Source organism: Vicugna pacos, chromosome 28 (assembly GCF_048564905.1).
Source record: "Vicugna pacos chromosome 28, VicPac4, whole genome shotgun sequence".
NCBI classification, from domain to species: domain Eukaryota; kingdom Metazoa; phylum Chordata; class Mammalia; order Artiodactyla; family Camelidae; genus Vicugna; species Vicugna pacos.
Window position 1 is genome coordinate 2521727 of NC_133014.1, and position 12285 is coordinate 2534011.

The window sequence follows — 12285 nt, forward strand, 5'->3', positions numbered from 1 at the left end:
CCCGGGCCCCATCACTCACCCCCGCGCAGAGCAGGGCTTCCCGGCTGCGGCCCCACCTCTGGGAAGGCAGCAGCAGCCCCCCTGGAAGCACCGCGGGGGGCGGAGGGCATAGCATGGGGACGAGGGCTGCTGAGGCTACGCGCTCCCAGCCAACGTGTGACTCGAGGAGCCACCACCACTGCCAAGCAGAGCAGACGGAGAGATCACACTCGGCGCCCCCAACCCCCCGGGCCATGCCGGGCCCACCAGGACAAGGCAGAGGGGCTTGTTAGACTAGCACAGAGCAACGGGAGAACACCGCCGACTGCAGAACGAAATCCAGAGCCAAACCATGAGAACTTAAATGGCAGCCCTGCGTCCTGCACTGGGCCAGGGGGGCTGTGGGGCCAGGGCAGGACAGGGCAGGCCTCACCCTCCCCGAGGCCTCACCCTCACCTGCACACGGGCCCGCAGTGTGCTCCATCACAGGTGAGACCAAGGAGAACAGAGGAGGCGGCCCCGAGAGAAACAGGAGGGACGTTGGCAGAGCAAAGCCCACAACTGAGATGACCCCTGGGGCCCGCGTGGGGTTAGTGACAATGTGGACAGAGGGTTAGACATGGCTGTTGAAAATATTTTTAGCCCTTTACACTATAAAATGCAACAGCGCCTGATGCATAGGGTTACTTTCAGAACAGATGAGAAAAGTCACCCACCGTCACTCCTCTGTGTGCACGAAACTGCAAACTTACTAGATTCCACTGTCATCTGAAGCAAACTATCGATGACACTGGACAGGAGTCCTTTACTGGATACTTTTAGGTGGCTTAGTATCACTGGAACAGCTTGATATTCCAAAAACAAGGCTTTTCCTTCCTCCGTCTTCAAGTCCACACAAAGAGAATCGAATGCCCGAGCCAGGAAGTCAGCTGAAAAACAGTGTGTAAACCAACGGCCATGTCAGTGGTCAGCGGGGTGAGACACAGGAGGTGAGGGGGACACCGTCACTCCAGCAGGTTCAGGGGGAAAAGAAAAATCACCTGATCGGGGATTACGGGCTAAATGCAGACATTACAACTCAAATGGGGGAGAAATGACATCACGACAGGGCACGTCTCATTCAGGATTTCCATCTTTTAACACCAAAATAACAATAAACACCACTTCTTTTTCATATCAAGAAAGAGAACAGTCGCTAACAGTAAATACAAGTGATGTTACTTCTCCACATGCGACTGTAACTACCGCCTGCTTCCAAAATTTAAACAGCACCGGTGCTTCCGCCTTCACAACCGCTTCTGAGGTCCCGCTGCTTCCTAGGTGTTTACCTATTTCAGAACGTAACTTCATACAGACTCGCCCAAAGGGTTCCACTCGGGGGCCCGTGACCCTGACGGAGGTCGCACACTGCACTCAGAGTCGGCCTTGGAGGATGAGTGCTATGGGGTGTCACTCGTGATGCCCACCAGCGGGGACGGGGCCATGTTTCCCTGGGGCCAAGGCGAGGACGGCCCTGCCAGACCCGGGTCCTCGGCGCCTTGTCCCAGGCGCTCGGATGCCCAGGAAGCACTAATGTGACCGGAATCAGTGCAGACGAGCCACACTTCCAGCCTCGCCCTTGCGCACCCTGCACTCTTCATGGTCCAACACGCCAGCTTTCTGAGGCCCCTTCCACTCAGAACGCGAAGGGACAGAGCTGTTCACGTCCCAATGAGTTAATCCTTCCACTCAGAGTTCTGTTTAAAAAAGGCTCAAGAGAGCCCTGAAATACCCTGAAAATACGACAGAGTCATCATTAAAATTCAGTCTTCTGGCCTCACGCTGCATTTCTTCTTTGCTGTCCCAGCTTACATAAACTAAAGAAATAATTTAAAACCCTAATTATTAAGAATGAGAAGCTGGAAATAACCTGTGTGAAATTAAAATACACGTGAAAGAACTTTTAGAAACCAAGATCGGTGCCTCTGCAACAAGCCACAATGCACCTCATTCTCACTTCTGGTAGGATCCAGCTCAAGGAGCATGACTGTACTTCATTTTCGTAGTTTAATGAAATAAAACATTGCAAACTAAATGTGCATTTAGGTTAAGCAAAGCTGCTGGATTCTCTTCGGATCTGCGTCATTTAGGGACCTAACTGCACTCGGCAGTAGCTCAGGGAGAAGAGCACAGGGCAGCTGTGCCCGGGAGCAAACGCTTTCACCACAGAGCCGCCTGCGGGGTCTGACACAAGTCACCTCCCTTCTCAGTGATGACATCTCAGATTAAACAGGATGGGTGCTACACGCTATAGCAAGTTTGCAAACTTACAAAACAGTCCTTTATCAGTGGGGCAGGTATGCAGAAAAATGGTGTTTGGTTATTTTTTTAAAGTGGCCTTATTACATCCTTACTTTAATTTCCCTAATAATGAAGACTTGTTTTCTAAAAACAAGACCAATTTAACTTCAAAAAGCGCATTTTAAAAAATTTAGCTACCAGTTGTACCAAAACTCTGGTTTCTTTTTACCAATACGCTGTATTATTGAGTCTTTAGAAAATGCCCTGGCATTCAATGGTAATCTTCGCCCTATCAGGTGCACACAGCCGGCTCCACACCCTACTCTGCAGTGACCACCCACCCTGTGCACCCGGGCCAGCCTGTGATGGTGACCGACAGACGCAGCAGAGATGGCTGAGCCCTTTGGGCCCAGGTAAGAAGAAAAAAGTCCTGTATTTCTGCCATTTAACTTCAGAGATAATCTCATTAGCCTGCTCACTCACCCTTCTTTACCTAATCTTCACTCACGTTTCATTTACTCACAAGGGAGATGTTTTACAGGCATCATATTAGACTAATACCCACATTTCACATGTTTGGTTTTGTCACCTGAACAGAATTTCTTTTCTCTGTTTATTAACGACAGTCCTGGCAGTTACACTCAGGTCGCAGGAGCTACGTTCTGGTCATGGCAGCTGCACTGGGGTCACGTAGTGGTGACAACAGTCAAAAATCAACAGACTTCTGTGAATCTCCTCTGGAGCTCACTTTCCGAAACAGTCACGTGGTGGTCCCCAAGCTGCTGTAACAAAACCCCACAGACCAGAGAGAGCATCGCCCACAGTTCCGGAGACTCCGGTCTGAGGCCTCGGCGCCAGTGGCCCTGGTGTCCGGTGAGCCCTCTTCCCGCTTCTCAGACGGTGTCTTGGCCGTGTCCTCACTAGGGGCCAGGGAGCCGCAGCTTCCTCCATTAGGGCGCAGACCAATCACACCACCCCAACCAACCGCCCCCAAGGCCCACCTCCTGACACCACCTCCCTGTGCTGAGGACCTCACTGTGTGATTCCCAGGGGACACCAGCACTCAGACCGCAGTGCATCATGGTCAGCAAATCTCTCCAATTTACACAGAGCGTCCGCGAAGCAATAGCTGCCCCTCTTCCTTCCCAGAGTCACCCACCCTCCGCCCACGGCTCCCTGCGGGCAGCAGGTCCAACACCAAATCGCACAGAAGTGGGGACGGGGGCACTGCACTCTCCCTTTTGTGTATCTCCACTTCCTGCTTTATTAGCAGTGAGTGTTATATTTTATCAAATGATGCCATGATGCAGATGAGCTGCAATTTGGGCTAACACCTCTTCTCACAAATGCCCTCTCAACCAGTCACCACTCTGTCTGCTGTAACTCTGGGAACCATAGCCATGAGGGAGAAAGTAACTCAGACAGTTACAATTTCGTCCTTTTCTTAAATTCCTTACAGTCAGGGGTAAGTAAAGAGAATGTGCCTCAGAGACAGTAGTCAAATTAGCTACTGCTGTGCACTTAAAAAGCCACCAGACTGAGTTATAAAATTTAACAAACAGGGAACACAGAAAGATGGTCTGTTTACTGTCTGGCTATGCTGGCATCACTTACTGCAACAAAAATTCTCATATTTAATAACGTGAAAAAATAACTACTTACTGTACATCAAAACTGCACTAAGAACGGCCACCTCTGACGGAACATTTTCAACTCAGTCATTTCCTGGCTCACTATTATACCTTGAGCGCTGGGCTGGGTGCTGGGGGGCAGCGGTAACCTTACAAACTAGCGCGGGCCTGACAGGCTCCCTCCGTGAAGGGCTCATCACAACACCACAGGCCCTGGAGGGGCTCGTGGTCTCTGCTCGCAAAGCAAAAGCAGCTGTGGACAACAGCAAACAAAGCTTGTGGAGACGTGCCCAAGCGGAGCTGCCCTCATGAGACGGGGGTGGGCACACGCGGCCCAGGGGCTCCAGTTTGCCAGCACCTGCTCCAGCGGAAGGGAAGACACAGGTCGCTTCAGTGCCGCGTGGGAAACGCGGTGCGGCGGCGGCGAAGGTTTTTATGGGAATGTGAGTCAGCAAAGCTTCTGGGAGGGGCAGCAATCCAACTGACCATTTTCTCAAATTCTGCAATTAGACGAGTTTTTTTACAATGTGCCACCCTCACAGCACAACCTGAAATCTGAATATGAAAACGTGAGGCACCATGGACTGTGTGTGACTGGGTGTACGCGGCTTCACCGCGGAGCTGCTCACAGGACGCTATTCCATGCGCACATCTGAACGCTTACCTTGAGTGACTGTCTTGAGAACAATTAAAGTGGATAAAAATCTCAGAGGCAGACTGGAACTCTTAAAGAAAGCGGCTGTCCTTGGTTTGCTCTCCACCGAACGCACCACAGAGTTCTCCTGCACTCCCTTAGCTACTACGCCTTTGAATATGTCTTCACCCAGTCTCCTCAGTGTTGACGTCAGAGTCGAGTGCTGTTAAAAACAGGTACTATCTTAGTACACTTACTCATTCATGTTCAGAAAGTATGTATTTTGAATAGTACAAATATATTAACTAAAAATAGCCAATCTTCTGCTAACTAAAAAAACTAAATGGAGGGGAAAATATGCAAGATCAAAGGGCAATAATTTTAAAATCAATTAAAAACTATTTGCAACTACGTATTTCTCTAAAAGAAATAAGCAGAATTAAGACATTAGAAACAGTCATTTCCTAATAATAAAATTAGGAGAAGACCTGAGACCAGATTCCTGACGCAGAGCAGTCAAGAGGACAGAGGGAGGCTCGTGGGCTCTGCGCTGTCCCCTCACTTCCGTTCCCACCACTGGGAAAGGGCCCAGCAGGTGCACCTGAAGGGCTGGTTTATAAGGTGCCCACCAGGGCCTCACTGCTTTCAAAGCTCAGGAAGACTGTAAATGTCACAGTGATTTTGATAAATTTTAACACCTTCAGAAAGATAAAACACTGGCTTAGAATCATGGATAATTCTCACGGCAAATAAACTAAAACAAGAAAATGGGAAAAACAGAAATGATGGCCATGACTGCCTCTAAAATAGCACAGGCTTTTCGGAGTTGCACAAACACGCTAACAACACAAGAAAACCATCCAAACTGCTGCAGATGCGAGCACTTCAGCCAGGCTCAGAAATAATTTAAAATCCCTTTTATTACAGACCAATCCCCCAAACCCTCATCACCAAGTTTTACAATGGCTTCCCCCATTTGTGAGGATTTCTGCCAACCTGTACCCAAATCAGCACTGAGCTCGCAAGGTGGGTGACAAATGTCCGTTGTAGAATTTCTGCACGTAAGTCAGAGACAAACTGAGGCTTCCCGGACGCCAGAGGCCAAATGAGCCGGTGGAGAGGGGCGCACGCAGTGCCAGCTGGGTTACCCGCATCACCACTGAGCTTCTATTATCACCAGGAGAAGGTGATGCGTTTGTGTTTTACAGCCTTAGTGTAAAGAGGCGATAGAAGAGAATACTTCAAACCGCACGCAGAGTAATTCCACTAGAAAGACAGAACTAAGTGGACTCGCTGATGTTCAAACATTACATGACACCTGATACCACCCTTTATAACGGGAAGCACACTTTTTTCCTAGAACGTGTGTTGTTATGTCTCCCTTCACGTGAAACAAATGTGGCATCTGACTGTTCTGAATTCTCTGCCGACACCTTGCCCTCCCCCGGGGCCCACCTCTGCCAGGATGGGAACCGCAGCACTGGCACAGGACGGGGGGCCCGCCCAGCTGCGAGGAGGGCATGTCACGGACAACGCTGACCCCATCTACCACGTTCTCAACAACCGGAGAACAGGATTTACACAGGAGAAGAAAAGCCAGACGGGCTGAAGAAATACCTGAAGAGACAGAGGCTGAGAACCTGACACTTGGCAAAAACTGTCCAGAGGTTGAGGAGGCTGACAGAGCCCCAAACAGGGTAAATCCAGAGCCCAGCAAGACGCACCGCAAACTTATGAAAACTGAAGAAAAAGGGAAAAACTGAACACGATGATAGAGAAATGGACACATACAAGAAAGCAATTCAAATGACAGCAGATTTCTTACTATAAAGCATGGAAACTGACTAACAGGAGTGGGAAAGGGAGGAGCTGTGCTCCCCAATCCGGGATCCAGAGAGGACGTCCCTCAGGGGTGGGGGGCATCAGGACTCGAAGACGAGGGACAGGAAGCAGCCTGTGCCCAGCAGACGGTGGGAGGGGTGCCTCCAGGAGGGCACTGGTGCGGTGACACGGCAGACCCTTCCCCTCGTCCGAGTCACAATTATGGGGTGGGGGGCAGTTAAGGGATGAAAGGACGGTGCGGCCTTCAGGAGGTGACGGATAAACCAACCGGGGTCCACCCAGACAGTGGAATAGCATTCAGAGCTAAAAGCAAACGAGCTGTCAAGCCGTGAAAAGACGTGGAGGAACCTTAAATACACGTGGCCAGGAGAAAGCCTGTCTGAGGGTGCCTGCTGCATGACCCCAACCGTGACGTTCTGCACGGACCACGCGGACGGGGGGTGGTGAGAGGCTTCCAGGAGCCAGGGCTGAGGGAGGCAAGACTGCAGGCGGTGACTGTCAGTGTGCGTCCATCGACTGTGACAGACATCCCCTCGGGTGGGGCCGGTCGTGGGGGAGGCTGTGTGTGTGTGGAGGCGGGGTATATGGGAAATCTCTATGCTCAATTTTGCTGTGAACCTAAATCTGCTCTGAAAAAATAAAGTCTATACATTAAAACAAAGCAGTGTGAGCAATCTTTATGGTGGTGGAACCGTTCTGTCACCTGGACCACGGTCATACAGGTATCGCAGCTGTGAAACCACGCGAGTCCTGCAAGGTGCTACCTCGGGGGAGGGTACCGGCGATCTCCATATTACTCCTCACGACTACAAGCAAACCTACAATTATCTCAAAGAAAAAAGCCTAATATTTTAAAAAGTACACGCAATTAGACAATTGTTAAAACTAGTTAAAATCTGTCAGCAGGTGTTGACTAAGTGAACGGGAGAGTGGCAGGAACACTACTTTTCACCAACAACACAGAGTGAGGCACTGAGCACAGACTGGAAGTCAACAAAAATAGACTATAAATTACCTGAGGGAAAACGAGAAGACTATTTTGGAAGGAAGATAAAACAAAGTTTCATTCAGTTTTATGAGTCTAGCCTTCTATGGCTGAAAGTGAGCCTCCAGCCAACCTTTCTCAGAAAGCATGACACAAACAGCAAAGCAAACACGCTGTGAGAAGACAGGGGCGTGAACAGACCTGGCAATGCATACAACTTTGTTTGGTGAGACAATTAAGACCAATACAGTACCAGAAGGAACCCTACTTCAAAAAGACACCTGCACCCCAACGTTCATAGCAGCACTATTTACAATAGCAAAGACATGGAAACAGCCTAAATGTCCATCAACAGATGACTGGGATAAAGAAGTGGTAGATTTACGCGATGGAATACTATTCAGCCATAAAAACTGACAACATAACGCCATTTGCAGCAACATGGATGCTCCTGGAGAATGTCATTCTAAGTGAAGTAAGCCAGAAACAGAAAGAAAAATAGCATATGATATTGCTCACATGTGGAATCTAAAAAAAGAAAACAAATACAAAACAGAAACAGACTCATAGACATAGAATACAAACTTGTGGTTGCCAAGGGGATGGGGGATGGGAAGGGACAGACTGGGAGTTCAAAATTCATAGATACTGACAGGCATATGCAGAAAAGATAAAGAAGATTATACCATATAGCACAGGGAGATGTATACAAGATCTTGTGGGAGCTCATGGTGAAAAAAAATGTGACAATGAATATATGTATGTTCCTGTATAACTGAAAAATTGTGCTCTACACTGGAATTTGACACAACATTGTATGACTATAACTCAATAAAAAAATGTTAAAAAAACCCAAAAAGACCAATACAGTAAAATGGTATCGTGTGTGTGCACACACACGTGCAAACACACACGCTCACATACTCACACGCACCATGCAGGCAGCGCACTTAGGACGTCCCCAGGAAAGAGACGTGTCCTCAGCCCGTCACACTGCGTGCTGGATCCCATAGGACCAAGTGTGCACTATCGAACACACAAACCCAGCACATGGGACACCCACAGGGCGAGCAAGACCAAGAGAAGGAATCCCAAGCAGGGTCCACGTGCGGACAGCCCAGGAGCCACCCATCACCTGGGTTCCAGTATCCAGCTGCCGCAGAGACCAGTACAGGAACTTCACAAACGGCTCATGGAGTTTGGTGTTCACAAGGGGCATCCACTGCAGCTGCTCGGCCATCACAGGCAGGAGCTGAGGGCGGAGGATGGAGATGTAAACACATGCTGTTGTTCAGGGTCTGAAATCAACTACCACAACTTCCCCCAAATTATCTTCTTCTAAAAGAAAAAAGTTCTCTAAAAAATAATCTTCACTTTAAAACCACACGTGATACAACATGAAACTATGTATCTGAAATATTAAATACGTATTTTCTTTGACCCACCAATTGCACATCTAGGATTTTAAGGCTAACCTATAGAAACACACTCTTTAAATCTTAAATGGTTGCATAAACGTATGGGTCATATACAATCATTAAAAATGGTAACAGCAACTCTATTTACTCCAACGGCATATTCTGAGCTGATAAAAGCAGGTTACAGAGGTGTAATAAGACCCCATGTACATAGTATATACCTGAATTTACATCAAAAGAGATATGAATAGATGTTTTTAAAAAATATTGACAGTGACATTTCAGTAACTGAAGTGATATTTACTTTCCTCTTTCTATGTCTGTCTTTCATAATATCTTAATAATCCCACTTCTTAGGTTAGTTATCCTAAGAAAATCACCTAAAACATACCCCTCTGAAAGCACAGGTACAAAGATATTCAGCTATGTTGTTTATAAAACACAGAAGTAACGAACAGCCTAGCCACCGGGAAGCAGCTGTGTCAAGCGGAGAGCTACTCGGTGGACTACAGATTACAAACAGAAAAACATTAATGATAAAAATTAAGTAGGAATAATAAAAGCTAGGACACAAAACATATCTAATGGACCACAGATGTGATGTCCAAGTCCGGCAGGACACATCTGGCCTCTCCCAGTGTCACCAGGGCCCCGCCATCCACTCTCTCCCTGGGAAACGCGCCCCCTGGCCTATAACACCGGTTTCTCCTGGGACTCCCCTACATCTCGGCCACCAGCTCTCTTTTGCTGCTCACACCCTTGTCACCTGATCGCTAAGTAACAGAGCCCCTCACATTTGGCATGGCCAGCACAGACCCCAGACCCCCACGTTTACACATCGAGGCCCCCGTATCAATGCCCACAGGACACGTGCACTCTGGTGACCCCAGTGCAACTTGCCCAAAATAAACTCATCAGACTGTGATGCTTCCTTTCTGAGTCAGAGCTACCAACACTCATCCTGGTGCAGAGGAAGAACAAGGGCGCCAACCCTGACACCTCAGCTTTCACACTGGCTCCATGACAAGTCTCATCAGCTTCAGTGGCCAAATGTTTTTCACTGGCCCACTTCTAGGTCCACAGCCACCACCCTCCTCTCCCTGAACCACCTAAGAGCTTTCTGGTTCTTCCTCAGCGTCCACTCCTGCACCTCTTCAGCCTCACCTCCGCTAATGGCCTCTGCTTAGGGCGTAAACTAGGCCCTCTTCTCCCCCTAGAGCTCTGCACTGGTCTCCTCCCAGCCTTAGTTATTGTCTAGAATGAAACTTCGAGCAAAACTGAAAAATTACACACACCTTAAGTTGAGTACTCTTGTGGGTGTACAGAAATTGATAACCACCTAATCTGTGTAGATCATAATTACAGGAAAAATGTATACTTTTAATCCCTCCCCTTAAATAATAATATTTAAACTTGGTCAAGAATGGAACACAACATTGTAAACTGACTATACTTCAATAAAAAAAATAAATACAGCAAATGCATTTTAAATTAAAAAAAAAAAGAATGAAAGTGTTCTGTTTCAGGGGGAAATCTTTCCATTGGGACCACACACATATATATATATATATATACACAGGAAAAGTGCACAGAATCATTTATGAGGTGTTTCTGCCACCCAACAAGTCACATAACACAAGGAGGCAAGCAGAGAAATGGGAAGTGGGAGAGTTGGCTGCCTGGACTCTCCAGCAAGCATCGGCAGGACCCTGAGGGCGGTGGGGGGCGGGGGGACGCCAAGTGCCCGCGTCCAGAGAGACTTCGGAGACACCAAGACCAAGAGCGCCTGGGGTTCTCTTCAGGTTTTTATGCTGGTGAATTTTTCAGTAATGGCTTTAGTGAGATACAATTCACACACCACACAATTCACACATTTAAGGTGTACAATTCAGTGACTTTTAGTATATTCAGAGAGTCGTGAAACCATCGTCAGAACTGGTTTAAGAACATTTCCATCCATCAGCAGCCACCCCGACACTCCAGTCCTCGCAACACGAGCCGACTTTCAGCTGACTGACAGATTCCGGATTTTCACACAAATGGAATCACACAACACGCAGTCTTCGGGGACGCGCTTCTTTCACTTACTGATGTTTTCAAAGTTCATTCACGCTGCAGTCCACACGTCTTTGGTCTTTACCCACTGCACACGCACCAGCTTATTCAGCGCTGTCAGCTGGCAGGCATCCGGGTGGTTCCCACTCGGGGGCCACTGAGCCCCACGCTATGTGAACAACCATGTGCGAGTCTGCGCGCGTGCCCAGGATGGGAGCCGCCACCCACACTTTTCCACCAAATAATTCAGGTAATTTCTCACCATTAAACCTGCCATTCAAGAAGGTGAAAAGAAGTTCTTCAGAGTAAAGTAAAAGGATATAGATCAGAAACTGGGACCTACATAGAGAAAGAGCATTAAGGAAGAAACAAATGACAGTAAAATGAAATCTTTCATTATTCTTGGTCGCTCTAACAGGCAACAGTTTGTTCAAAATAACAACGGCAGCAAGGGTGTCAGGGATTCAGGGGCTTCTCATTACCAAAGAGTTGCAACTATTTTCTTAAATTACAGACATTAATTTGGATACTGACAATCATGATTTCAGTCAGTATGAGTTGTCATTAGAGCCTGACGAGAAATACAGGTTTTCAATCTCTGGTCTGTTTTTAAAAAGGAATCTAAAAAGAAATTCCCATTGTGTTAAAAAAAAAAAACCTAAGTATGAATTCATTTGAATTAAGCAAGAATGAATCTTTTTACAACTGACTATTGGAATGATCAATTTTCTATCAAAAATACTGTCAACACTTTTCTCTTGTACAATATGCCACAAGCTCCCTTCTCAGGTCTCACATGCACTGAATCATGCACCTGAAAACAAACCTTCACACACTTCTCCTGAATGTCATCTCTCTGAGAGGCAGGTCCAAGCACTGGCTTTTCACCGTCCACCTCAGATTCTTCCTGCTTCAATTTGCTGAGGTGATGATCCGAAATCCAGTCCATGAAGACAGTTAAGAGTTCATAAACCTGTCCATTAAGTGGTACCTACATGCGAAAATTAAATCAAACATTAATTTAAATTCATAGCCTCCTAGAACTTCAAAGGCAAGTTTTAAATTTGGCAAGTGATTACAGAATAATTTACCTAAGACACTTTACTAAAATATGTACTGAATGTCAAAGCTTCTCCAAATGAAAGAAATTCGAAATCAAGTATCTCCAGTTAACATTAGAAGCACGTGAAATGCTGGTTGACCAAAGGCGAGAAAACCCATCACAATAAGGGAACTGAAAAACCTGTACCTTATTACTAAAACAGAGAATTCTTATTAAAATTCTTTACACATGTTTGATAACACAGGGAAGTAAAACTGGCCTTAAGAGCATGAGTCTTAAAAGAAAGAAATTAAACAAAAATGGCAGCCCCCCCCCCGCCCAAAAGAACATGAAACCACCATTACTAACAGACTTTAGTAAAGGTTTCAAAAGCTAAACAGTTTCCAACATGGAACTTC

At 47.1% G+C, this 12285-nt stretch overlaps 1 protein-coding gene across 4 annotated transcripts in view; it reads right to left on the reverse strand.

Moving 5' to 3' along the window:
* Nucleotides 1-12285, reverse strand: part of CCDC138 (coiled-coil domain containing 138) — a 34389-nt gene that overhangs the window by 6791 nt on the left and 15313 nt on the right. For 3 of the 4 annotated variants that reach the window (XM_072951210.1, XM_072951208.1, XM_072951211.1), the window contains 4 exons: nucleotides 11639-11815; nucleotides 8487-8603; nucleotides 4555-4747; nucleotides 732-908 (listed from right to left, as the gene is read on the reverse strand). In XM_072951210.1, the coding sequence (XP_072807311.1) occupies nucleotides 732-908; nucleotides 4555-4747; nucleotides 8487-8603; nucleotides 11639-11815 (664 nt within the window). The remainder of the gene's footprint in view (nucleotides 1-731; nucleotides 909-4554; nucleotides 4748-8486; nucleotides 8604-11638; nucleotides 11816-12285) is intronic. The other variant, XM_072951209.1, reaches the window with a different exon arrangement.